The following is a 27,235-nucleotide window of genomic DNA, read 5'->3' as shown; positions in this document are numbered from 1 at the left end:
GAGCCCTCCCCCCACAGACTCCTGCAGCCGGGAACCCCCTCCTCCCCTCTCCGCGTGCGCTGGGCCCGACCGGGACCCCCTCTCGCGCCCACTGCCTAAGGAGGCAGCGATCTGGCCCCTGCCCACTGCCCCCGCTGTCACTCTGGGGTCCCGCTGGCGACTGCTCACTTTCTCCGACTGTGCGGACGCTGCGACCACCCGCGGAAAAATGCCGCCTTCGGGCTGCGGAGCTCACTCTGCAGGCTGCCTAGAGGCCCTGGAGCAGGAGAGTGGAAGATCGTGCCTCAGTCACGCGGCTGCACTGCGCAACGCTGGGGGTCTTCCAGGCCAGCTGTGCTAAGGCCACATGGGATTTCCGCTTTTCCCAGAAGTCCCAGGTAGATGAGGAAGAAAAATTTCTGAGTCTTTGCGGAAGACAAGTGGCTAGACAGGAGGAGACTTCTGTGTTGCCCTGGCAACAGGACCTGCATGGTAAGGGCTTAATGTTCCAAGGCTTGGAGCCTCTGGGAGCAACAGGCCCACCGATTGGTCCTCCACCATCAAAATGACCTCCATCAGTAATGGTGGCAAATTGCTTGTGTGGGTGGACTAGAAATCACGAGCAGGAGAACCTAAGACCAGGTCCCCAAGGTATTCACAGCCTGCCCTGATCATGCCTGGAATCCCTACAACACAGATTGATTGCTGGCTGTGTTCCTCATCACAGCTCTTTACTGGCCAGCCTTCAACCACCTGGGCAGCCATTGCATAGGAAAGCTGGGTGGCCTATACGTGTCACTGAAAATGTATGCCCCTCATCTGTAAATGGGCAATAAAACACTTTCATTTTTATATATTGCTGGATATGAATTTCTAATAAATAGCTTTGCTACACAGTTCATGACAGATATTTTTCTGTAATTTTCTGGTTTTACGTCATCTCTTTTGATCAGGATTTAGGTTTGTACTGGCCCCACAAACTGAGTATTTTGAGGGTTTTTTGTTTGTTTTAGCTTTAGAAATGTTTTTTGATAATAAATATATTTATGAACTATAGGGCTATTTCTTTTTTCTATTCAATCCATTGGAAGTTTTGATAAATTGCTTTGTTTCCAATGGATTTGTCAATTTTATCTAAGTTGTCAAAATTATTGTCATAAAGCTAATATTCCCCCACTATTCTTTTAATGTCTGATGACATCCCTCTTTCGTGGTTGATATTAATGATTATTTTCTTTTTTCTTGATTAGTCTTCCGAAGGGCTATACATTTTGTTGCTCTTTTAAAATATGTATGATTTACTTACTTTTAGTCTGTTTTCTATTGTTGATTTCTGCTCTTATATCTCTATTGTCTCCTTCCTTCTACTTCTTCAAGATTTACTTTCCTATTCCTTTTCTAGCTTTTTAGGTCAAATGTTTTATATATTTACTGATTTATATTAAATATTAAATATATTTTATGTATGTACTTACTTCTTGTCTAGTGGTTATCTCAACTGCTGAGGCAGGGATGTTGAATCTCCAACTATGATTGTGGAAATGTCTAGTTGTGACTTTATACTGTCAATTTTTGTTTCACATATGTTGAGGCTCTGTTATTGGGTGCAAAAATATTTATGAGTTCTATGTGCTTCTGATTAATTAAACTTTATATAATTATTACCTTTATCTCAGGTGATACTCCACCTTGTCTGCTGGCATAGCCATTCTCACTTTCTTATGCTTGCCCCTTGCATGGTATATAATTTTACAACCTCTTACTATCAACCCATCTGAGTCTCTATATTAATTGCATCTCTTGGAAACAGTAAAAGTCTTGTTCTTTTATTCTTTCTGACAATCTCTGCCTTTTGATTGGAGTGTTTAGTCCATTTACATTGAATGTGATGTTTGATATGTCTGGATTTAGGTCTATACTTTTACTATTTGCCCCATCTGATTTTGTTCCCATGTTCCCCGTTTTCTGCCTGGATTAATCAAATATTTTTCATTTTTAATGTATCTGTTATCTTCTTACCTATACCCCTTTGCATTTTTGTAGCGCTCACTCTAGAGATTACAATATCTTTAACTTTTCACTGTCTACTTAAAGTTAAAATTGTATATAAATGTAAGAAACTCTCCATCATATAGATTCATTTCCATTCCACATCATCCTTTATGCTGTAGTTGCCAAACCCTAGTATATGCTATTAAACTGTTTCCTTTAAAGTCATATTATTATAAAGAAATTAAGAGCAAATAACTATTCATTAATATTTACCCCCACATTTACAATTTCCAGTGTTCTTCACTTCTACCCAAAGATCAAAGCTTTCTTCTAGTTTCATTTTTCTTCCATTTGAAAGACTTCCTTTAGTATTTCTTTTCGTGCAATTCTGTTGATGAATTTTCTTAGCTTTCATGCATCTCAAAAGATACTCATTTCACCCTCATTCTTAAATTTGTTCTATTTCCCTAGATACAGAGTTCTGGATTGGAAGGTTTCTTTTTTCTTTCAGCATTTTAGAGGTACTGTATTGCTCCACTGTCTCATGGCTTCCATTGTTCTGATGAGAATTAAGTGGAAATTCTTAATATGCTCCCATATGTAGTGTTTCATTTTACTGTGACTACTTTCAAGATGTTTCTTATCCTTCCTTGTTTTCAGTAGCTTGACTACGATGTGCCTAGATGTTTCCTTTGTATTTATCCTCTTTGTGGTTCACCAAGTTTCATTAAATTTGTGAATAGTGAACTTCCCAAGAAAAAATGATACTAGAGGAATTTTTCAGTCATTATTTCTTCAGATAGCTTTCCTTCCCCATTTTCTCTAACCCATCCTGGCATTCAAAATACACATTTGACCTCTATATGTTGTCCAACACACCACTGAGATTCCATTCTTTTTTGTCGTTGTTCCTCTTGGTTTATCCAAATAGATCACTTCTATTGATCTAGCTTCAAGTTCATGACTCCTCTGTCATCTGCAATCTGTTATTAAGCGAATCCATTGAACTTCTCACTTTATGTTTTTCAGTTTTGGAATTACAGTTGATTCATTTCTCTTTTTTAAATTTGTATTTTAGGTTTAGGGGTACATGTGAAGGCTTGTTGCATAGATAAACACATGTCATGAGGGTTTATTGCACATATTATTACATCGCCCAGGTATTAAGCTCGTACCCAATAGTTATCTTTTCTGCTACCCTCTCTCCTCCCACCCTCCAACCTCAAGTAGACCCCAGCATCTATTGTTTTCTTCTGTGTGTTCAAAAGTTCTTATCATTTAGCTCCCACTTGTAAGTGAGAACATGCAGTATTTGGTTTTCTGTTCCTGTATCAGTTTGCTAAGGATGGTAGCCTCCAGCTTCATCCATGTTCCCACAAGACATGCTCTTGTTCTTTTTATGGCTGCATAGTATTCTGTGGTGTATATGTAGCATATATTCTTTATCCAGTCTGTCACTGATAGACACTGAGGTTGATTCCATGTCTTCGCTATTGTGAATAGTGCTGCAGCAAACATTCCTGTGCATGTGTCTTTATGGAACAATGCTTTCTATTCCTCTGGATATATACCCAGTAATGGGATTGCTGCTTTGAATTTTTAGCTCTTTAAGGAATTGCCACACTGCTTTCCACAATGGTTGAACTAATTTATACTCCCACCAACAGTGTATAAGTATTCCGTTTTCTCCACAACCTCACCAGCATCTGTTATTTTTTTGACCTTTTAATAATAGCCATTCTGACTGATGTGAGATGGCATTTCGCTATGGTTTTCATTTCCATTTCTCTAATGATCAGTGATTGAGCTTTTTTCATATTTTGTTGGCCGTATGTATAGTTTCTTTGGAGAAATGTCTGTTCATGTCCTTTGCCCACTTTTTAATGGGGTTGTTTTTCTTCTCTTGTAAGTTTATTTAATTTCCCTATAGATTCTGGATATTAGACCTTTGTCATATGCATAGTTTGCAAATATTTTCTCCCATTCTGTAGGTTGTCTGTTTACTCTGTTGATAGTTTCTTTTGCTGTGCAGAGCCCCTTAAGTTTAATTAGATCTAACTTGCCAATTTTTGTTTTTGTTTTGATTGTTTTTGGTGTCTTTGTCATGAAATCTTTGCCTGTTTCTATATCCAGGATGGTAATTGCCTAAGTTGTCTTCCAAGGTTTTTATAGTATGGGGTTTTAAATTCAAGTATTTAATTCATATTGAGTTGATGCTTGCATACAGTGTAAGCAAGGGGTCCAGCTTCAATCTTCTGCATATGGCTAGCCAGTTATCGCAGTACCATTTACTGAATAGGGAGTCTTTTCCCCATTGTTTGTTTTTGTCAGCTTTGTCAGGTCAGATGGTTGTAGGTGTGCAGCCTCATTTCTGGGCTCTCTATTCTATCCCATTGGTCTATGTGCCTGTTTCTGTACCAGTACCATGCTGTTTTAGTCACTGTAACCTTGTAGTATAGTTTGAGGTTGGGTAATGTGATTTGTTCAGCTTTACTCTTTTTGCTTAGGATTGCCTTGGCCATTTGGGCTCTTTTTTGGTTCCATATAAATTTTTAAATAATTGTTTCTAGTTCTGTGAAGAATGTCATTGGTAGTTTGATAGGAATAGCATTGAATCTGTAAATTGCTTTGGGCAGTATAGCCATTTTAATGATATTGATTCTTCTATCCATGAGCATGAAATGTTTTTCCATTTGTTTGTGTCTTCTCTAATTTAGTTGACCAGTGTTTTGTAATTTTCATTGCAGAGCTCTTTCACCTTCCTGGTTAGCTATATTCCTAGGTATTTTATGTTTTTGTGGCAATTGTGAATGGGATTGCCTTTCTGATTTGGCTCTCAGTTTGGTTGTTGTTGGTGTATAGGAATGCTAGTGATTTTTGTGCATTGATTTTGTATCCTGCAACTTTGCTGAAGTTTTTTTTTTTATCAGCTGAAGAAGCTTTGGGGCCAAGACTATGGGATTTTCTAAATATAGAATCACTCTGTCTACAAACAGAGATAGTGTGACTTTTTCTCTTCCTATTCAGATGCCCTTTATTTCTTTCTGTTGCCTGATTGCTCTGGATAGGACTTCCAATACTATGTTGCATAGAAATGATGAGAAAAGGTATCCTTGTCTTGTGCTGTTTTTCAGGGGGGAATGCTTCCAGCTTTTGCCCATTCAGTATAATGTTGGCTGTGGTTCTTATTATTTTGAGTTATGTTCCTTCAATATCTAGTTTATTGAGAGTTTTTTAAATGAAATGATGTCAAATTTTATCAAAAGTCTTTTCTGTCTATTGAGATAACCATGTGGTTTTTATCCTTAGTTCTGTTTATGTTATGAATCACATTTGTTGGTTTTCATATGTTGAACCAAATTTGCATCCTAGGGATGAAGCCTACTTGATAATGGTGGATGAGCTTTTTGATGTGCTGCTGGATTTGGTTTACCAGTATTTTATTGAGGATTTTTGCACTGATGTTCATCAAGGATACTGGCCTGAAGTTTTCTTTTTTTCTTGTGTCTCTGTCAGGTTTTGGTATCAAGATGATGCTAGTTGCATACAATGAGCTGGGGAGAAGTCCCTCCTCCTCAATTTTTTGGAATATTTTCTGTAGGAATGGTACCAGACCATCTTTGTATATCTGGTAGAATTTGTCTGTAAATCCATCAGGTCCTAGGCTTTTTTGGTTAGTAGGCTATTTATTACTGACTCAATTTCAGAGCGTGATATTGATCTGTTCAGGGAATCAATTTTTTCCTGGTTCAGTTTTGGGAGGACATGTGGGTCCAGAAATTTATCCATCTCTTCTAGGTTTTCTAATTTGTGTGTGTAGAGGACTTTGTAGTAGTTTCTGATGGTTGTTCTTATTTTTGTGGGGTCAATAGTAACATTCCCTTGATCATTTTTAATTGTGTTTATTTGGATCGTCTCTCTTTTATTCTTAATTAGTCTAGCTGGTGGCCTATTTTGTTAATTTTTTTCAAAAAATCAACTCCTGGAATTTCAAGCCAGTGGGTTTTATTGTGTGAAGTGAGGTGGAAGTGGGGCCTCCAGGCTATTGCTGCTCGCCCCTTGGATTCGGCCTCTTTCCTAGAGATAGGTACAGGAGTCTAACCTTCCACTTTGCAGAAGCTGCAGCTACTTTTGCGGGAAAGCTGAAGTACCTAAGGCTCCAGGTTTCCCACACATGCCTGAGCAGCTGTTCTGCCAAGACTCCAAGTGGCTCTGTCTGTCAGACTGAAAACTGAAGGCCCTGGTGGAGTGGGTTCACAAGGAGATCTCCTGATCTGAGGGTTGTAAAGATCTATGGGAGAAGTGTGGTTTCCTAGGGTCGCTCATTCACTCATGACTTTACTGGGTAGGGGAGGATCCCCTGTCTCCATGTTGCTCCCAGGTGAGCCATTGTCCTATCTTGCTCTTCTTCATTCTCTGTGGGTCAAGTTGTTTCCTTGATTAATCCCAATGCAAGTACCTGAATGGTTCAGTTGAAGGTGTTGTAGCTACTCGCCCCTTCTGTTCCTCTCCATGAGAGCCACACACACTAGCTGATTCTCATCAGCCATCTTGGCCACTCTCCCAATGGCTTCTTTTCAATAGTTTCTTTTTCTCTACTAAAATTTCCTATTTAAAAATTCATTGTTATTCCCTTGGGCCATGTTTTTATACATTTTACATTTTACACTTTTACCTTTTACACTTAACATTCACATTTCTACACTACACAGTTGGCTTTGTGTAAATCATAATAAGCAACAGCCAAAGTGATAAGTAGGATTGGTGTATATAATTCATTCATTAATTTATTCATATATCCACCCATTCAATAAGCATCTACAGTGTGCCTACTGTGTCAGACATTATTCTAAGTCCTAGAAATTTAGAGACAAATTAGAAATAGTCCCTGTTCTTAAGGAGCTGGCAGAATGGTAAGAAGAGGCAGGCATGTAAACAAATTTAGTAATACAATTTACTGGGGGTAGTGATAGGGTATGTACAGAGTACAGGGGGGATACCAAGTGGCAGATTAACCTGGAAAGGGTCAGGAAAGTCCTCTCAGGGAAGGTACATCTTGCATTAGGATAGAGGACGAAAGACAGAGGTGCATATCAAACACATAGCAAGCAATCATCAAATGGCTTAAAGAACATCAGGGAGAGATGTCCAGTGAGCAGGTGGACATTGAGATTTAGAAAGCAGAAGTTGGTCCCAGAGATCCAAACCTGATGGCATTTAGCCTTAAAGTGGTTGAGTGAAGCTGGGTGTATTAGTCTGTTTTCATACTGCTGATAAAGGCATTCCCGAGACTGGGTAATTTGTAAGAAAAAGAGATTCAATGGACCCACAGTTCCACTTGGCTGGGAGGCCTCACAATCATAGTTGGGGGTGAAAGGCCCATCTTACATGGCAGCAGGCAAGAGAGAAAATGAGAATCAAGCAAAAGGGGAAACCCCTTATAAAAACATCAGATCTCGTGGGACTTATTCACTACTATGAGAACAGTATGGGGAAAACCACCTCTATGATTCAATTATCTCCCACCAGGTCCCTCCCACAACACGTGGGAATTATGGGAGCTATAATTCAAGATGAGGTTTGGGTGGGGACACAGCCAAACCATATCACTGGGTGAGGAGCTGATATCTCCAGATGGCACCACAGGTAGCCTAAGAGGATGTGGGTGAAATATAGTTGTATTCAGCCTTAGTCAGTGAAGGAGACAGGGAAGAATTTGTTGGAACTGAGGGCCAGAAGCCAAGCCTGAGACATTCACAGCAAGTTTTACCTTTATACTTTAAGGACACAGCCTCTAGACTCAGAGCAAACTTCTAAGGCCAGCCGTGTGGCATTGAACAGATTACTTAAACTCTGTTTGGCTCAGTTTCCATAACCATGAAACAGAAATAATAATAGGACCTGCCTCAGGACTGTTGTAAGAATTAGATGAGATAATGTTTATAAAACAATGTCTGGCACATAGCAAACAATCATCAAGTAATAGCCTTTGTTATCAATTTATTATTTTAACGGCTATGAAAAACTAGAGAATTAATTTTAACCCCTTAATCACTATATTGTAACACAGATGCATTCATTTATTTGAGAAATATTTATGAAGCATCTACTATGTGCCAGGCATGTTTTTTGGTACTACCAGGGAGAAATTAATATCTATGGTTTTAAGACCTTAACCTGATGTTAAGATCTCAAGGGATCTATGAATCAGATGGGAGAAAAATAAATCCTTATTTTAACTAAACTAACTAAAATTTAGTGTTTCCCTCAGTTATGAATGTAGACAACAAACTACAACAGGATCGACAGTACATGTGACTTTGTTACCAGCAGAAATAAATATTTTCATATCATATTTCAGTTATTGCCAATAGCTACTATATTTGCTGGAAATAACATTACATCAATTTATGCCATTGGTAAAGAAATTTTAAGTACTGGAATTTTATGTGTTAATGAAGAAGAATATATATCAATATAAAAATCATTATGAGCATGCTTTACGTTCTTGACTATGGTCAGCTCAGGGTCAGTTTCCCTTGGATGCTTTTTTCCCTTGAGTATCAGGACAATTCTTGTTTCTTTTAGTAATCTAGAATTATATCCTGGACACTGTCCATGATGAGTTCTAATAGCTTTGGCTTTTTGGTGTCTGTTATATTTCTCCAGATATGAGTTTGTTGTTGTCGTGGTGGTGGTGGCGGTTTGTTGTCTTAGTAGGCAGTTAACCTAGCTAAACTCACACTAAGTCTCCCCAGTGTTGGGTACCCACTGCAAGCTCCAGACTCCGTTTCCACGGTATTGAGCATCAGCTGAAACCTCTGCTCAGTTCTTTTCTTGGACTCTGCCCCATACATGCATAGCTCTGGGGTCAACCAGAGATTTAGGCAGAGTGTACAGGCCAAACACAGGGCTCCTCCACACGGTGCTTCTCTGCTCCCAGGTGTTGCCCCTCCTGCTTTCCCTCTGCCATGGCCACCCCAAAGTCTGCTCTCTGGGTCTCTGAGTTTTGGTCACCCAGCATGGCGTCCTCTATGGCCCATGCTCACATGCAGACAAGCAAGAAACTTGCCTTTGCAGAGAGGAACAAGGTTACAAACCTCACTGCAGTGCTGAGTGGTTGGGGCTCCGCTGTGGCTTCCCCCAATGACTGGGAAGACATTGCAGGACTCGGGATCCTGCCATGAGAACCACAGCTACCAGTGCTTCTCAGGGAATGGGCGACACAGCCCCTGCCACCAGCAGCCCAGCCTGACTGAAATCTGTGGGGACTCTGCTTCTTCCCACTTCGGACCTCAGACTCAATGGGTAGTGGGTGCATGTGATTGGTGGAGCCTGAGTTAGGTATCCATGCTGTAGCTACAAGGGAACCTGGGGGAGTGAATATTAACCATCTTTGGGATCTATAGTGGGAGGCAAATTATACTTCACGGAATGGGGCAATATCCCAAAGAATGGTTAATATAAAAATAATTGTCATTGTCTACTTTGTATGGTATTAAATGGACAGAAGAAAGAAGAGAGAAAAACACGGATTAAGAAACAAATAAAATACACAAATTACCAGTATCAGGAATCAGAGTGGTGTTATTACTGCAGATAATGATAGAACATCATGTACAACTTTATATTAATAAATTTGGCAACTTACATGAAATGGGAAATTTTCTTGAAAGATACAAATAGCAAAGCTCAGTCAAAAATAAATAAATACAGGCATACCTTGGATATAGTACGCCTTCTGTTCCAGACCAAGGCAATAAAACAAATAGCCCAATAAGCCAGTTACCCACATTTTTTGGTTTCCCAGTGCATATAAAAGCTATAGTGTATTAAATGTACAATAGTATTATGTCTGAAAAAACATTGTACACATCTTAATTTTAAAATATTTTATTGCTAAAAATGCTAATAATCATCCCGCGTTTAGTGTGTGGTGAGGGCCTTCTTACCATGTCCTCATAAGATGGAAGGCAGACATAAAACAGCAAGCTAACCAGATACTGTATGAAGACTCTTTTATAAGGGCCTTAATTCCATCCTGAGGGAGTAGCCCTCTGGCCTAATCACCTTCTCATAGATCTGGGTCTCTCTCTCTTCTTCCTTCTGTCCATTTAATACTATATAAAGCAGACAATGACAATGTCTCACCTCCTAATAATATCACATTGGCAACACCTGAATTTTGGAAGGGATACATTCAAACCATACCATCCAGTCTCAGGTATTTTGTCATGGGAGTGCAAATGGATTAAGACAATTTCCAAATAATTTTGCTCAGTGAAAGGAACCAAACACAAAAGAACACTTATTGTAACATATTATTGTATAAAACTCTAGAAAATACAAACTACCCTATAGTGACAGGAAGCAGATCATTGGTTGCCTGGGGACAGGAGAGGAGAAGAGAAAGGGATAGTCATGGACATGAGGAAACTTTGAAGATGATGGAAATCCTTATTGCCTTGATTGTTGTGATGGTTTCATAGGGGTATGTGTGTGTGTGTGTGTGTGTGTGTGTGTGTAAGCTTATCAAGTTGTTTAGCTCAAACATGACAAATTCACAGTTTATTGTCTGTCAAATATACCTCAGTGTAAACACAACCTACAGAATGGGAGAAAATAATCTGACAAAGGTCTAATATCCAGAATATAACATCATTAAAAATGGGCAAAAGACATGAACAGACACTTCTCAAAAGAAGACATACAAGTGGCTAAGGAACATATGAAAAAATGCTCTTATCAGTAATCATCAGAGAAATGCAAATCAAAACCATAATGGGATACTATCTCACCCCAGTGAGAATGGCCATGATTTAAAAGTCAAAAAATAATAAATGCTGGAGAGGCTGTGGAGAAAAGGGAATGCTTATACACTGCTGAAGAGAATGTAAATTATTTCAGCCACTGTGGAAAGCAGTTTGGAGATTTCTCAAAGAACTTAAAATAAAGCTACTATTTGACCCAGCAATCCCAGTACTGGGTATATACCCAAAGGAAAATAAATCATTCTACCACCAAGACACATGCACCTGTAGGGTCATCACAGCACTATTCGCAATAGCAAATACATGGAATCAACCTAGGTGTTCATCAGTGGTGGATTGGCTAAAGAAAATGTGGTACATATTCACCATAGAATACTATACAGCCTTGAAAAAGAATGAAATCACGTCCTTTGCAGCAGCATGGATGCAGCTGGAGGCTGTTATCCTGAGTGAATTAGTGCAGGAACATAAAACCAAATGTCACACGTTCTCACTTATAAGTGAGAGCTAAACATTGGGTACCCGTGGACATAAAGATGGAAACAACAGGTACTGGGGACTACAAGAGGGGGCAGGGGTTGAAAAACTAACTATTGGGTACTGTGTTCAGCACTTGGATGACAGGATAATTTGTACCCTAAACCTGAACATCACACACTATACCCAGGCAACAAACCTGCACATGTACCCCCTAAATCTAAAATAAAAGTTGAAAAAATAAAATTTATTAGGTACTAAATGTGTATATATAAATATATATGTATATATATATATATACACACACACACATATACACACATTGCACGTAATGGAATTAAGGCCCTTATAAAAGACTTCACGCAGCATCTGGCTAGCTGGTTTCTCTCTCTCTCTCCATATATATATACACACACACGGATATTTATATTGCACATAACATTGGGCAAACTACTTCAACACTTTACAAAGAAAGACATAGAAATGGCCAGTGAGCACATAAAAACGTACTCAACATGATTAGTCATCAGAAAGATTATAATTGAAATAACAATGAGATACCACTTCCCACCCTCTCAAATGGCTAAAAATAAAGGCATCAACCTCAAATGTTGTTGAGGATAGGAAAGAAAAGGAACTCTCATACATTTCTGGTGGGAATGTAAATTGCACAACCACTTTGGAATACATTCTGGCAGTTTCTTATGAAACATAAAACTATCCTATGATGTGGCAATTCACCTCTTAGGTATTTGCCCAAGAAAAATGAAAGCATATTTCCATACAAAGATGTGTACATGAATATTCATAGTGGCTTTATTTATAATCATCCAAACTGGAGACAGCTCAGATCATAACCTGGTGAATGAATAAACCAACTCTCATGTATCCATACAACAGCATACTACTCAGCGACAGCACATTCAACAACATAGATAAATCTTAAAAACGTCACGTTGAATGAAAGAATCCAGACACACAAGAGTACATACAATCTGATTCCATTCATACAGAATAGTGGCTTTCCTGGTCTTCGCCCTCAGTTCCCGACCCTCCACTCCCCCCACCACCATTTTGAAGACGCCCAAGAGGGAGAGGACCCTTCCATTCCTTCGTTCCCTCCTTCGTCTGCTGGTCGATTTTTTCATTCATTCATCTGCACGCTCATTCCACTCCTCCCCACCTCCACCCAAGCGTCTAGCCCGCCCGCGCGGCTCCCCGGCAGACGGATCAGACTCGCCCGCCCAGTTTGCCCCGCCCTGACCCCGCCCCTTTCCCTCCCCGCCCCCTTTCTGGGCCAATCGGGGCCGAAACTGGGTCTGGGGCGGGGCCTCGCTTCCTCAGATCCCCCGGCTGCGCTCGCGGCTCCGGAAACGCGCTGCGGGGCTGTTAGGCTCTGCCGGGCACCGGCTTCTCCGTGGCGCTTCCTGCCACGCCAGGCCTGCCTGGGCTTTCCCAGCGCCGCTCTGCCGAGTGTTGCGCGACGGCCGCCGCCAGGCGTGGGTGAGTGTGCGGGCCACGGGAGTATGTGCGGGGAGCGCGGGACTGGGCTCAGGGCCCTGGTGATCGTGAGGGCTGCAGGAGGACGTGCGGGCCTGAATGAGCTTGCGGGGCCGCGAGAGGATGTGCAGGGCGCGCAGGACCGTGTGCCGGGCTGGAGCGAGTGTGCGGGCCGCGGAAGAGTGCACGGTGGAGGGAGGGGACGTCTCTGGGCGGTTGGAGAGCTGCTTGGCCTTGGGCCGGCCAGAGCTGGGAACGGGTCCCGGATGACTGGTACGAAGAGGCCCGAAGGCCTTCCCGAGGCGGGCGGGGGGCGGCGGTCCCGCGTGGGAATAGCGAAAGTGCGGAGGCCTGCTCTGCTCTTTGGGGGACGCTAGGGGTTGGGAACCGCTCAGGGGCGGAGAGAGAGGACCCCCGCCCCTAGCACCTAGAAGCCCCGTTGGGAGGGGGCGTTGTAGTGGGGAGCTTAAAGGACTTTTCACTGGTCTGGGGGAGGTGCTGAGCCGCAGTCTGGGTGCTGGGTGGGAACAGTTCCCACTAGGGAGTCCCTCCTTTCCTTTTGAGGGGGCGGGATGATGTTAAGCCTCAGCTTGGTGGGGAGGATGGGGGCAGATACGTAGCCTAGAGAGAGAGCTGAGGGGAAGGAGGAGAGAGGAGGCGGTGAGCCGAGCTCAAGGCCCTCTGTCTGAACCAGTCTTTTTCTTTTGCCCTACTGGGGGCCGCCATCTCCCGCTCCAGTGCCTCCGCCCTCTTAAACTCCTTTGCTGGCTCCACCAGTCTATATTTGGGTGATTAATTACATGTCTTTTCCACACACACACCCCACTCGTCTGCTGCCCAAAGCCCATGGTCCCTTTCAAACAACCCCACCAATTCCTGGCCCTCTTCCCAGAGGTCCCACCCTGCCACCCTGTTCCAACCCAAGCCCTCCAGCCAGCCTTGGCCTAGCTGGGCATGCTGCCCCCTCCAGTCTTCTTGGTCAATGAAACATTTCCTCTTCAACCTCAGCCCGACATTTTTCCTTTACAAGAGATTTTCAGATGGGATTGCTGGAACAGCACCTCCCCTAGGTACTAATGCTGCCTCAGTCCTTCCCCAACCTCACCCCCACCCCCACCCCGCAACATTGGGCCTTCAAGTAGAAGCCACTTGCACAGTGTCTGGCCCAGTTCAGTACATCCCCCCAAAATGTTACTTGGGAGATGTACTGAACTGGGCCAGACACTGTGGGTTTTATATATAGAACCCTACTGAGTGGTGATTTTTAGCCTTCTGTCTGTGAGGGACCCCTTGGAAATCTACTAGAATGTGTGAATTCTCTTCTGACCAGCACAGACTTGGAGATAGTGGGCTCCCATTTCAGGAGGCTCCTGGGAAGGAATCCTGTCAATGACAGATTTTGAGAGTTGGAGAATTTGGGAACCTCCAGATTCTAGACAGGCCAGTGTTAAGGAGGTGGAACTCTGCGTCATAATCTCCTGGATGCTTGTTGAAAAGTGCAGATTCCTTGGTCTCTCCCAAACCTGCTTCTCTGCCACATGAGTTCTTAGTGAACTCCAAACCAACTTTCTCACTCAATGATCCAGCCCTTACCCAAACCTGCCTAGGCTCCTTGGATGGCCCTGAGCTCCTTGCAATTTGCATAGCATCCCACCTCACCCCCAATTTCAAATCCTTTGTATCCAGGCAGTGTTACCTAAAGGAAGCTATACTTACAATTTATTTTGATTTTTAGTAAGATGCTTTCCTCAATTAAGTACACAAAGCTTTCCTCAATTAAGTACAACGAACACTACAAAATCCCTTTCTGGTCTACCTTCTGGCTTTTTATAGAAAGGAAATAAGATAGAAACCTAAACAGAAAGAGACAGGTGCCCAGGCAAAGTGAGAGAGGAAACAGATGCCTTCCCACCCACACATACAGAAAAAGGCACACACAAACACAAATACCCCAAGAGAGACAGACTTCCCTGGTGAGATGCCCTCTCCTTAGGCCATTCAGGATTCGAGTAGCAGCCTGTTTGGAGTGGGCCCACATGGGGCCTTCACTTAACGCCTCCTGGCCTGCCAAGTGGAAAGAACATAAAGGCCAGGCTCGGCGTGGCCCAGGGTTTGGCTCAGGGGTTGCATCCTGGCCTGGCTAGGGTGGATCCAGATCTTGGTGGCGTATATTCAGTTGAACCCAGTATCTGGCCCAGTTCAGTACATCCCCCAAAATGTGGGGGACAGGTTCCTGGGAGGTGCACACAGGTCAGCTTCTGTTCACCTGAATTATTGCAATCCAACAGGTGGGGCCTTACCTGCCAGTCTGATCCCTTGGAGTAGCTCTGAGCCATGATGAGTCATCCGTGTGTGTCTCTTTTGGGTAAGTCTGGGTGTTAATGTGTACTGTCTGCTGGCCTTGATGCTGGGCATGCTACCAGAAGACCCTGTGGGTAGGGTTACAACATGGTGAGGAGTATCATTTTGGTTCCAGAAGCACTTATATTTTCATCTATGCCAGTGTTGCTGAACTGTCTGCCCAAAGACAGTTCTCTCAATCCACGCACTACAGCTCACAGGAGAAAAGACATTCAGGAAAGAGAATTTGGAATCTAGTCTCTCTTTTGGATGGGAGAGGCAGCTGAAGGCATCCACCTGAACTGGATCTCTTGTGAGTGGAAACCTTTGAAAACACCCTTTGGGGTATATCTGCTCTTGCCTGGAACTGAACTGAACACAAGCCACCGGTTGTCTTCTGGGTAAACTCAGGCTTTAGGGCCTGAGGACATTGTGCTCCAGGTCCTTATTTAGATGCTTCAGAGAGTCCAGGTGTTTCTGGCACCCCTTGGAAGCTTCTGGAACCTTCCAGATGGACTTTATTTGGGTGCCCTTGCTGCCTTTCCCCTGCCCAGGGAAGGACAGCGCACCTGTTAGAGAATGTTGCTCGACTATTTGTGTGAAAAAATCAGTTAAACGCTGGTCTTTAGGTTCAGAAGCTACCTTTAGCCAGTAGCCAAACATCCGGCAGTGGGGCAGGGGTGTCCTTAATCCAAAGGGAACCAGAAAACACCTGATTATTACTACATTTTGTGACGTGGGTTGTTTTTTTGTCTCTGTTGAATTCAACTCTTCATTTCTGTTCTTCCACATCAAAGTGAAATGATTATTTTGGGTCTCTTAGTGTTTTCTGCTTCCATGCAGTAAAAATTTAAATAAGTTGATTAAAATTTACATTGTGATCTAACCCATGTTAGCAGGAAGATTTGTTCACTCACGTGAGCTCTCGTGTTTTAAAAAGCGTGATTTTTCAAATTATCAGGCAATAGGTTGACATTGACATCATTATTTTCCATTTATTCTAGCAGATGTTTGTTAAACAGCTGCAGTATAATGGTGCTTGCCTAGGTCCAGTGTGCAATTCACAGCTGACCTTGACAGGGCCTTTGCTTTCTGGGAGTTTATAGTCTTTAGACTATCTTCAGATCCCATTGAAAGAAGGCAAGTAATACTGTTTATATTAAGGATTGGAAATGTGTTTTCCCATAGTATTTCTTCGAGTTTTCATATTTCCCAGTTGTATGTAGCTGTGCACCCTACAAGATTCGGGGCATGCTTTTATGCTGTGAGTGAAAGTGCCTTATGTTCAAGGTCAGCATTACCCTGTGTGGTCCATCGGGTGTGCATTACAATGATTTTCATGTTCCATCTGGAATTGCTTTGACCTTGATTCCCCAAGATCCACTGTCAGAAGGCAGTGGACACCTGCATTTGTCACTTTTGCAACAGCATCCAGCTTCTTTTCCTGATTAGTTCCGCCATTTTAAAATAGAACAGTTGTGCGACATGGATCCTAAATGATCCAATTGTCTCTAGGATTGATGATAATTTTATTCTGAACTGCAGTAGGGATTAATATGTTACCTTTTTTAAAATGATCTTCCTTCACTTCTCCTAAAGCTCTTTTACCTGATATACTTGATTGATTAATTATGCAGAGTTTTGTTTCCTTTTGTGGGAGCAGGGCCCACTTCTTTCCTTTCATTTTTATGAGCACCTGTTAAATGATCTCCATGTGTCCAGGGGCTCTGTCACTGTGGGTGGTGATCACACAGCCACTGAGAGCTAAAGTGCTCTCAGGCTAAGTCCCCTGAGTGAACTGTTTCAGGAAGGGCCACTCCTGTTTCTGCATAGGAAAGGATAATTAATAATTCATTTAGGAGTTGTGGTTCCAGCATTTCAACAGTTAATCATGCCAATTAAGTAAAAACACTTCAGTAGGATTTGCTCGATTAAATGGAACACTTCAAGATAATTTGCTCGATTAAACATGGTTGGCTTGGGAGGAGTGTGTGTCTGTGTGTGTGTGTGTGTGTGTGTGTGTGTGTAGGAGAGAGAGATGGAGGGGGAGAGACAGAGGAATAATGTGTCTCCTTTGCACAGTGAGGGCATGTTAACAGGATGGTTTAAAGGCAGCCCCCAAACACCCATATGTATCATTAGACCTAGATGCACTAAGCCTCACCCCCAGTCTGTCTTCTGGCTGTGGTGTGATATTATAGGTTGAATATTATTTTGCTATTCTCTGGTGTGGTTTGAAAAGTCTCAAATCTTGGGAGCTGGATATTAAGCAAGTTAACCTCTTGGATCCCTGGTTTCCTTCTCTGTGATAAGTGAGTTACGGGAAGGGAGGTGAATGGCTCCAAACGCGTGTAGTGACTGCTCTATTTACCATGCCCCTCCCCACACACATTGACTCAGTCACCCTACAATTTATCAGAGGCCCACTCAGGGCCAGGAGCTGCTGCAGACACTGGGGACTCAGAAGTAACCAAGAATGAGAAAGCCCCTGCGCTGTTGGAGCTCCGTTTCTCCCAGAGACTGTCAGTTAGAAACAAGCAATTTCATTGGATCATGGTTTAGTCAGCAAAAGTGTTCCAAGTAGACTATGATGGGGACTAGAATGCCTTCACTAAAGGCATTCTACAGAGGTGACATTAGAGTTGAGGCCTGACATGGGCCAGGCACAGTGGCTCACACCTGTCATCCCAGCACTTAGAGGTTAAGGTGAGAAGATGGCTTGAGCCAAGAAGTTCGAGACCAGCCTAGGCATCACAGTGAGACTCCATCTCTACAATTTCTGTTTTAATTTAAAAAATTAGCTGGGCATGGTGGCACGCAGCTGTAGTGTCAGCTACTTAGGAGGCTGAGGCGGGAGGGTCACTTGAGCTTGGGAGGTCGAGGCTACAGTAAAACGTGATGGCACCACTACACTCTAGCCTGGGTGACAGAGCCAGACCCTGTCTCAGAAAAATAAGAGTAGCGTTGAAGCCCAAATTCTCAGGAGCCACCCATGAGAAGCTTATGGTACTCTCAGCAGTTTCAGAGGCCTTGAAGTCCACAGCCTTGGCCTTTCTAGGATTGAATGAAGGCCAGCGTGTCTGGATATCACTGAGATGTGGCAGGGCAAGATATGGGATTGGTGGGCTGCGCCAGGGCCTTGTTGGAAGGTTAAGTTCTTAGGTCTCTGGCCTGAGGTCAACAAGAAGAGGTCTCTAACAGGTCCTCTTTCTCAGAGGATGTATCCACAATACCCCCCTCTCCAGTCCATTTGGCGGCCAAACATCAATGTCAATTAGAAGTAAATTTCTAAAAATTGAATTGTATAAGTAATTCATGACCATTTCGTTTTGTACTGGAAGCCAAAGTCAAATTAGACATCGAATGTATACTAGAGGAATCCAGCGGACCAGCCGGGCCCTGCCCAGGTGACAGTGGGACAGAGAGGGCGTGGCTGCTGAGCACCTGAGGATGAACACAAACTCACCAGGGAAGCCCCTGTGCCAGGCAGCCAGTTAAAGATGGGAATGGGGCTGCCTTGGACTCGGGCTAGATGAGGCCTTCTGCCAACACTTCCTAGGTGCTGATAGTTTGCGAGGAGGAGCCCAGAAGTCACAACCCCATGGGCCTGTCTCTAGGCTTTCTGGTCATTGCCCTTCCTGGACTGCCCACAGATTCCTGCCAGCCCTCCCCTGCACTTGCCTTGCCGTGTGGGCATCCCAGGAAATGCTGGTCTTTTGACCCAAGCAGAAGGGCTGTTCCCCATTGACTCCTTGGCCTCGGCCCTTGGCCTTTCACATGCTGAGCATCTTTCTTACCGAAAGTCTTTTAAAACCAAAATATTTTACAATTGTTGTCCTTTTCTGATACCAACAAAATTCAGCTTGGTTACTAAAACTTCTCAGGTTCCAGAAAAAGAAAGCAGATCTTTCTAGACCTAGACTCTCCCCCACTCCAACCCCATGTGGTCACATACACATTGAGATGTGTTTATTATAGCTACAAGTCTTTTCCTTTTCTCTCTTAAAATACAAATATATACTTAGCCATCTCCTCCCCTTCCTTTACCTTCTTTGGGTTTTCAAGGGAGAGTTACTATGTCTGCCTGTATCATCTGTGAGGGATTCACATTTTTGTCATCTGTAGCACATCATCCTACGTTGGCACCTGTTGGTTTATATTGGAACCCTCCAGTTTTCTTCCTGCCGAGTTCTAGGAATCTTCGGTAGTGTCTCCAGAGCTCTTAGCCACATTTGTCATTTATTCTTTCTGCCACTGTTTTTGTGACATTGGGATTTTTCAGACTCTTTCTGTTGGTTCTAGTATTATGTTTTCCATTCTCCATCCGTTTACTTTTAACCTATCTGTGTCTTTATATTTAAAGTTTCTTGTAGACAGTATGTCTTCTTTTTATTACAGCCTGAAAATCTGCCTTTTGATCAGAGTGTTTTGTCCATTTATACTTACCTTAATTATTCACGTGGTTGGGTTTAAGTTTGCCATCTTGCTATTTGTTTTCATTTGCCCCTTCCATTCTTTTTTCCCCTCTTTTTCTTTACCTTTCTTCTTTCAGATTATTGTTAGTACATATTTGATCTCTGCCGTTGGCTTATTGGCATGTATCAGAGTCTTGGAGGACTTGCCAGAACACACAATCATATGTTTTACTTCTACTGATGTTATGAACCCCATACTACCTTATTATTATTTTTGCTTTAAATGATTAATTATTTTTTAAAGATTTAAAAGTGAGGTGGGTAAAAGCGTTTTATATTTCCCCAAATATTTACATTCCTGGTGTTCTTCACGCCTTTGTGTAGATCCATCTTACCACCTACTATCATTCTCCTTCCACCTGAAAGATTTCCTTCAGTATTTCCTGTAGTACAGATCTGCCGGTGATGAATTCTCTCAGCTTTTGTCTGAAAACAAATTTTATTTTGCCTTCATTTTGAAAGGAAATTTTCCTTGAATATAGAATTCTAAGTTGACAGGTTTGTTTTTTTCTTTCAGCACTTTAAAAATGTCATGCACTGCTTTTCTGGTTTGCACTCTGATGAGAAGTTAGTAATTACTCTTTTTTCTCTCTACTTGAAGACTTTCTCTTTATCACTGGTTTTTCAGCAGTCTGATTATTATGGGTCTTTTAAAGTCTTGCTAGGGGTTGATTGAGTTTCTTGGATGTATGAGCTTACGGTTTTCATCAAATCTGGAAAACTATCCAGCCATTATTTCTTTAGCTGTGTTCTTTATCCCTCCCACCATTTCCTCACCTTCTCAGGTTCCAGTTATGTAGGCATTAGACCACTTTCTATTACCCCAGGCTATTGAGATACTGTTTGTTTTTAAAAGCTTCATTTGAGCTAATTTATATTGCTATGTCTTCAAGTTCTCTAATTTTTGTATGTGGTATCTAATCTGCTGTTAATCACATCTAGTAAAATTTTCAATTTAAATATTGTAGTTCTCACCTCCAGAAGTTCCATTTGGTTCTTTTTGTATCTTCTGTTTCTCTCACTATATTCCTGTTTTTCTTTTAATGCTTATATGTCGTTAGACTCACTGTTATCATTGTCTGTCAGTCATCACTGGTCATTTCTGTGTGTTTCTATTAACTGGTTATTCTCCTTGCCATGGGTCACATTTCTGTGCTTTTTGGCATTTCAGTACTTTCTGATTGGATGTTGGATATTATAAAGATTATATTGTTGAGTGTCTGGATTTGGGGTGATAGTTATTTGTGGATCAGTTTGATCCCCTTGAGGCCTATTTTTAAGCTTTCTTTGAGACAGATCTTGTATAGCTTTGGCTCTAGGAATAGATCAGCCCTACTACTGAGGCATGACCCCTCTGGATTCTCTACTGCGTGTCCCAGGTGATCACAGAGGACTCTCTACACTGATTGGTCAAATCTTGAATGTCTCCCTACCTTTGTGTGTCCTGAAAATTGTTCAGCTTACAGCTTCCTGGTCACTCTTTTCCTGGGCTTTTGGAGTTTCACTCTATACACGCATGGCCTAGTAGTCAGGAAAGACTCAGGGGAGGCTTATACAGATTTTTTGAAGCTCTTTTTTCTGCGTAACTAACTCCTTTCTGGAACTCTGCTCTGCAACTTCCAGCTCCCTCAGCTGCTCTGAATGCTGGCCTGTGTCTCCTCAACTTGGCGAAGCCACTGAGCTCTGTTTGGTTCTCGCCACCACCCCCCCACCACCCCCACCCCTGCCAAACACACAATCTCTATGTGGAAATTGCCTCCAGGCAGAAAGCTGGGGCAATCGTAGGGCTCCCATCATCTATTTCTCTTCTCTTGGGGATCATAATTGTGTGCTTCTTGCTGTCCAGTGTCTGAAAATTGTTTCACATATATTTTCTCCATTTTTCTACTTATTTATGGCAGGATGTAAAATACGTTCCTTGTTACTCCATCACAGCCAAAAGTGGAAGTTTCTGTCCATTCTTTTTAACATGACATCTTTAATTTTGAATAAAATTCTTTCTGGAGTAGCTGGATTTTGTGGGCCTTGAGCCAGTGTAAAACGCCTTCCTTTTTACTGAATTATGAGTTGAATTGAATTGTCATCAGAACAGGAACTGTGTAGCTGTTTCTTTGAACTCACTGAAGTGGGAGGCCTATGATGCGTGGATGTCGGTGACTTTGGAAGAAGAAGGTAATTTGTACAAATCGTTCAACTTTTATTTAACAATTTAGTGTTTGAAGATCTTTTCTTTGAGGCTTATTTTTCCAGCTGTTTTGTTGAACTTTTCATTTGGCTGAATGCATTAGAGAACTGCTGTCATGTGTACCCGTCTCGCTGTCACCAGGCTCCTTGTTTCAGTAGGCTGTGGCTTTTAAGGGCCTCACTGCTGATCTAGAAGCCCCGGTTCCTGCTCTCTTGTCTCCGGCATCCTGATCTGGTTTTTTGTTACCTCTACAAAGTTGGAAATGGTCTCTCATTCCTGGTTATCTCTTCTGATGATCTTCATGTGCCTCCTTCCTGTGCAGTGTCAGCATGGACTTCTTCTAGGCTTGTCAGTCTCCCTGCCTCTGGCTCTCTGTCTAGATCTGTCTTCTCCTGGCTATGCCTGGGCTGGCATCTGCTGTTCTTGTCTTGGCTGCCTCTAGCCTGCTTCTGTTCATTCTTTGCCAGTTTGCTTTCCCCACTGTTAAAGGTGTGTTTTCTCTGGCATCTCCATGCCCTGGCTTGTCATTGAGCCAGCACATGAGAAAAGACTCAACAAGATCAGAAACCAAGGAGAAGGAAATCACCAGTGTCATCCCAGGGGACCCAGAAACAGGGCTGTTGTCACTCATGGCTTTTTTTACTTTCTTTAGGTCCACCTACTCCCCAAGGTCTTGCCCTTCCCCAGGATGGAGCCCCAGGAAACCAGGTCCTGGCAGTCCCTCTTGAGATGCCAGAGGCCCAGGTGAGCTGTGCTTCCCTCTGCCTTGCTCAGGATTCTGTCACTGCTCCCTGAATCTGGCCTCGACCTCTGTCTTTTGCCCCAGCATGACACACAGCAGAGTATGAACCCCAGCTGCTGCCTTCCTGCCCTCCCACTGCTTCTCTCTGGAGGCTGCCAAGGATTGGATGTCCACTGGGCTTGGAGTTCCCATCATCCAGGTGGGGGAGCTGAGTTTCCATCCAGGAAAGTGATTGAACGGAGGTCCCTTGGAAAGATAGGAGAGGCCAAGGCCATGGCCCAGGGATCCTAGTTCTTCATCAGGTTCTCTTTTTAGGACTTCTTGGAGCTGTGGTTAGACCTCCATGTTAGCAACAGACACCCACTCTAGACCGTCACCTCTTGTCCCTGGCATTAATGGCACTGCCCCTGCCTCATTCTAAAATAGATGGAAAGAATGATTAGCCCTGGGAATTCTTTCAGGATCTGGTGACATTTGATGATGTGGTGTGGTACCTCACCACGAGTGGTTGAGGAGGGATCCTGAGCAGAGGGTGCTGGCATATTATGGGAATATGACCTCTGTGGGTAAGGATGCCCCAGCCCTTCCTCAAATTCACTACCTGCTTAGAGTGGGACAGGGGGCACATGGCTACCCCCACAGAAGCTCAACATCTCCCTGAGTTTTGGGGAAACACAATGGGTCTGCCACACCTGATATGTCACCACCTCCTCAGGGCGGCAATGGAAAGAACCCCTCTCAGTCTTTCATTGGGAGAGAAATTAAAACACTGCCACTGTAATGTAGAATACTCTTTTCTTTTTAATGCACAAATTATGCAAATTGCATGGCCATTTGATTTGAGTTTACTTGGGAGAAAGGTTGATGTGATCAAGGTCTTGTTCATCCATTAGGGGTCTGCATGTATGCAGTGGGGAGGAGTTTTTAGGAGAGACTGTTGGGAGTCAGATTTGGGAGTTGTGGACGTCCTCGTGTCGGGGAAGAGCATGAAGTTCAATGTGTGAGCACTGAGGGGGTGGACAGGGAGAAAGCAGGGTCAGGATCACCTCTTCCGTGTGGCCACTTGATGATACTCCACAGGAGCCTCCCCCAAGTGGGCCCAGAGCCTGCCTTCCTCAAGCTCCTGGAAGGAGCCTGCCTTTGGGAAATACTTTTGAACTGAATGAATGACTTGCCTAAGGTTACGGCCAGCCTGGTCTTTGAAGAGTGAAGGGGGTTCCCCTTCAAAGGCCTTGCTCATGCTCCTCCACTATTCTCATGTCACCTCTGGCTGTCACCATAACCAGTCTCCTTTTCCATGAGCAGGTGTTCCTGTTTTGAACCCTGCCTTGGCCCCTCACCTGGCACAGGGACAAGTGCTGTTGGTATCAGACCCATCGCCCAGCACAGATCCAACTAAGTACTCTGGTGAGTGAAAAAGAAATGTGAGAAAATCCGGGGAGGCCCAACTGAATTGCAGTGGGGTTTGGGTTAGGGTTGGGGGGCCCAGCTGAGCTCTTGGAGTTGAGGTTAAGATTCGGAGGATCAGCTGGCCTCTCAGAGATTTGGAGTTAGAGTTGAGGGGCACAGCTGAGCTCTTGGGGTTGAAGTTATGGTTGGGGGGCCCAGATGAGCTTTTGAGATTGAAGTTAGGGTTTGGGGGCCCTGCTGAGCTCTTGGGCTTGAGGTTAGAGTTAAGAGAATCAGCTTAGCTCTCAGGGGTTTGGGTTGGGGTTGGGGAGCCCAGCTGAGCTCTTGGGGTTGAGGTTAGGGTTGACGGGATCAGCTGCGCTCCTGGGGGGTTCGGGTTAGGGTTGGTGAGGCAATCTGAGCTCCTGCGTTTGAGGTTAGGAGTAGGGAGCCCAGCTGAACTTTTGAGGTTGAGGTTAGGCATGGACAGGCCCATTTGAGCCCCTAGGGTTGAGGTTACGGTTGAGAGGATCAGCTGGGCTCTCTGGGCATTCGGGTTAAAGTTAGGATCCTAGCTGAGCTCCTGGGGTTGAGGTTAGGTTTGGGAGGTCTCAGCTTGGCGTTTGGGGTTCTAGTTAGGGTTTGGGGCCAAGCTGAGCTCTTGACAGTGAGGTTAGGGTTGAGAGGATCAGCAGAGCCCTTTGGACATTCAGGTTATGTTTGGGAATTCCAGCTGAACTCTGGGGGCTGAGGTTAGGTTTGGGGGCTAGCTGAGCTCTTGGGGTATAGGTTAGGTTTGAGAGGATTAACTGGACTCTTGGGGTGTTTTGGTTAGGGTTCGGGGAAGTGTGATCACTGTGATAGTATCCAGAATGAGGCCCCTCTGTCCCTGGCTTCTGCAGTCCTTGCTTCTGGTGACTTCCAGGCCCTGGCCCTGTGCTCAGTGGCTGTCTCGGAAAGTAAAGGATTATTGACAAAGGGAAGGCCCTTCCCTCCTTCCTCCTCTCGTGCTGCAGTGCCATGTGTTTTCCTTTCAGAAAGCACCTCCACTACCCGACACCAGATGATGGGGGAAGACACCCAGCCACAGGAGATGGCATCCACAAGTTCCCCAAGGGCCAGTGACCCCAGTCCTGAAGTCAAACAGCATGGAGACTCTGACAGGAAGAGAGGGAGCCCACAGAATCTGCCCATAGAACATCCTTTTGCTTGTAAAGAGTGTGGGGACACCTTCCGGCTTAAAGTCCTGCTTGTCCAGCACCAGAGAGTCCACAGTGAGGAGAAGGGCTGGGAATGCGGTGACTGCGGTAAGGTCTTTAGGGGGGTGGTGGAGTTCAATGAGCACAGAAAGAGCCACGTAGCTGTGGAGCCCCGGCCCGGCCCCAGTAGGGCCCTGGAGAATGCCACGGAGAAGAGGGAGCAGATGGAGAGAGAGGCCAAGCCCTTCGAGTGTGAGGAGTGCGGGAAGCGGTTTAAGAAGAACGCAGGCCTCAGTCAGCATCTGAGGGTCCACAGCAGAGACAAGCCCTTTGATTGTGAGGAGTGCGGGCGGTCCTTCAAAGTCAACACCCACTTCTTCCAACATCAGAAACTTCACACTTCGGAAAAGCCTTTTGCCTGCAAGGCGTGCAGCAGGGATTTCCTGGATCGCCAGGAGCTTCTCAAGCACCAGCGCATACACACCGGCCACCTGCCCTTCGACTGCGACGACTGCGGCAAGTCCTTCCGAGGGGTCAACGGGCTGGCCGAGCACCAGCGCATTCACAGTGGGGCCAAGCCGTACGGGTGTCCCCACTGCGGCAAGCTCTTCCGAAGGAGCTCGGAGCTCACCAAGCACCGGCGGATCCACACCGGCGAGAAGCCCTACGCCTGCGGCCAGTGTGGCAAGGCCTTCCGCCAGAGCTCCAGCCTTCTGGAGCACGCGCGCATCCACAGCGGCGAGCGGCCCTATGCGTGCGGCGACTGCGGCAAGGCCTTCCGCGGGCCCTCCGACCTCATCAAGCACCGGCGCATACACAGCGGACTGAAACCCTACGAGTGCGACAAGTGCGGCAAAGCCTTCCGCAGGAGCTCCGGCCTCAGTCGCCACCGGCGGATCCACAGCGGGGCACGACGCTGCGAATGCAGTCAGTGTGGCCGCGTCTTCAAGAGGCGCTCGGCGCTGCAGAAGCATCAGCCGACGCACCACGAGTAGAAACACCCTGCGGAACAGGGACTGGGTCCCCAGAGGTGGATGGCAGAGTCAGAGGAGATGAACAGTTTTGTAGCGCTTATATATTTTGTCTTCCGAAAGGTTGAAACCGATTTACACTGCCACCAGCAATTTATAAGTGTACATTACGCCCATCGAGAGTAACTTAGCTTGGCTAGTTTAACTGGTAGGAAGTACCATCAAGGTATTTCAGTCTACATGCCTTGAAACCAAGAATGAGAAAGGACAAATCTGAATGTGGGGTTGGGGCTTAGAGGTCATCGACTCCAACCAAGCTCCCCCTGACCCAGAGAAACACACAAAGCTGTTCCACGATGGCGTCCTTATAATGTGATCCCAGCTTCCTGAAGACAAGTTGCCCTCACGTTTTTTTTGCCTACTTGAATTTATAAATTTTGGGGGATGTAAACAGAGCACTCAAATGTCTTAAAATATTTAATTTATTAATTTAGTTATACATACATATCGTAAATCACATATATAAAATAATATATTAATTTAGAAAATGCCCCGTTTTGCCACCCTCCCTTTCACGAAATCATTTTACTCTGACTCCTCACTGTCTTCACTAGCATGGGATCCCTGTTTGAGTCATCAGACAGTTTCAAAACATCCCGTCGCTTCCATCCGAGCTCTGTGCAATAGCTCAGTGACAGTCCCTAAGTGAGGTTCTCATTAGAAATTTTCTCCCAAGTCATAAGACCATATTCACAGAACATTAGGACGATTTATCTTGTCGTTTTTCATCTGTGCTGTGACTCTGAAACATAACCACTTAAGGTGGTGCTTTTTCAGACAACCTTTTCAAGCATCCAAAATGTCATTGTGAGGCCAAACACCTGGTAATAGTTACTGACTCTGGGTTAAATGTCTGTGTCTTTTTTTCTTAAACAATTTCAATTTGGTGTCCCCTATAAATATCCAAAAGTAGCATCGACTGGGGTTGTTTTGAACTAATGGGTCTTGTCCTCAAGCAGCACTATTTTGTTCAAAATAAAATAGTTGAGAGCATGGCCCTAAGAAGAGATACATCTCAAAGACCCAAGTGCAGGGTGACACCTGCTTTTGGAAACAAGAGCCTTTCCTGGTATCAGGCCTAGATGGTACTTCTCCAGCCTTCTGTTTCTAGCTCTGTAAAACGGGGGTGATCACAGCACATAGCTCCGAAGGTTA

The 27,235-nt window shown here is 44.2% G+C and overlaps 1 protein-coding gene across 2 annotated transcripts; it reads left to right on the top strand.

The window, feature by feature from the left end:
- The first annotated feature begins 12,592 nt into the window (after window positions 1–12,592).
- Window positions 12,593–26,918, top strand: ZNF275 (zinc finger protein 275). 2 transcript variants are annotated; one of them, XM_017516717.2, is made up of 6 exons: window positions 12,593–12,722; window positions 15,008–15,084; window positions 22,372–22,463; window positions 22,546–22,660; window positions 23,767–23,868; window positions 24,888–26,918. In XM_017516717.2, the coding sequence occupies exons 2-6, from the start codon at window positions 15,054–15,056 to the stop codon at window positions 26,042–26,044; spliced, it is 1,497 nt and encodes a 498-aa protein (XP_017372206.1). In that variant the 5' UTR covers window positions 12,593–12,722; window positions 15,008–15,053; the 3' UTR covers window positions 26,045–26,918. The 2 variants fall into 2 exon arrangements, with proteins under 2 accessions (XP_017372206.1, XP_037590205.1); XM_037734277.1 differs by lacking the exons at window positions 22,372–22,463; window positions 22,546–22,660.
- The last annotated feature ends 317 nt before the right edge of the window (window positions 26,919–27,235 follow it).

This window comes from Cebus imitator, unplaced genomic scaffold, assembly GCF_001604975.1.
Source record: "Cebus imitator isolate Cc_AM_T3 unplaced genomic scaffold, Cebus_imitator-1.0 Scaffold599, whole genome shotgun sequence".
NCBI classification, from domain to species: domain Eukaryota; kingdom Metazoa; phylum Chordata; class Mammalia; order Primates; family Cebidae; genus Cebus; species Cebus imitator.
Note: the sequence above shows the minus strand (reverse complement) of the source record. Positions and strands in the feature narration are given on the sequence as shown.

Excerpts from the sequence above, each read along its gene's own strand:
- ZNF275 (XM_017516717.2), top strand. The coding sequence starts at position 15,054 with ATGATGAGTCATCCGTGTGTGTCTCTTTTGG. Across the intron at positions 22,464-22,545 it reads TTGAGATGCCAGAGGCCCAG|CATGACACACAGCAGAGTAT; the intron begins GTGAGCTGTGCT and ends CTTTTGCCCCAG. Across the intron at positions 23,869-24,887 it reads AGATCCAACTAAGTACTCTG|AAAGCACCTCCACTACCCGA; the intron begins GTGAGTGAAAAA and ends TTTTCCTTTCAG.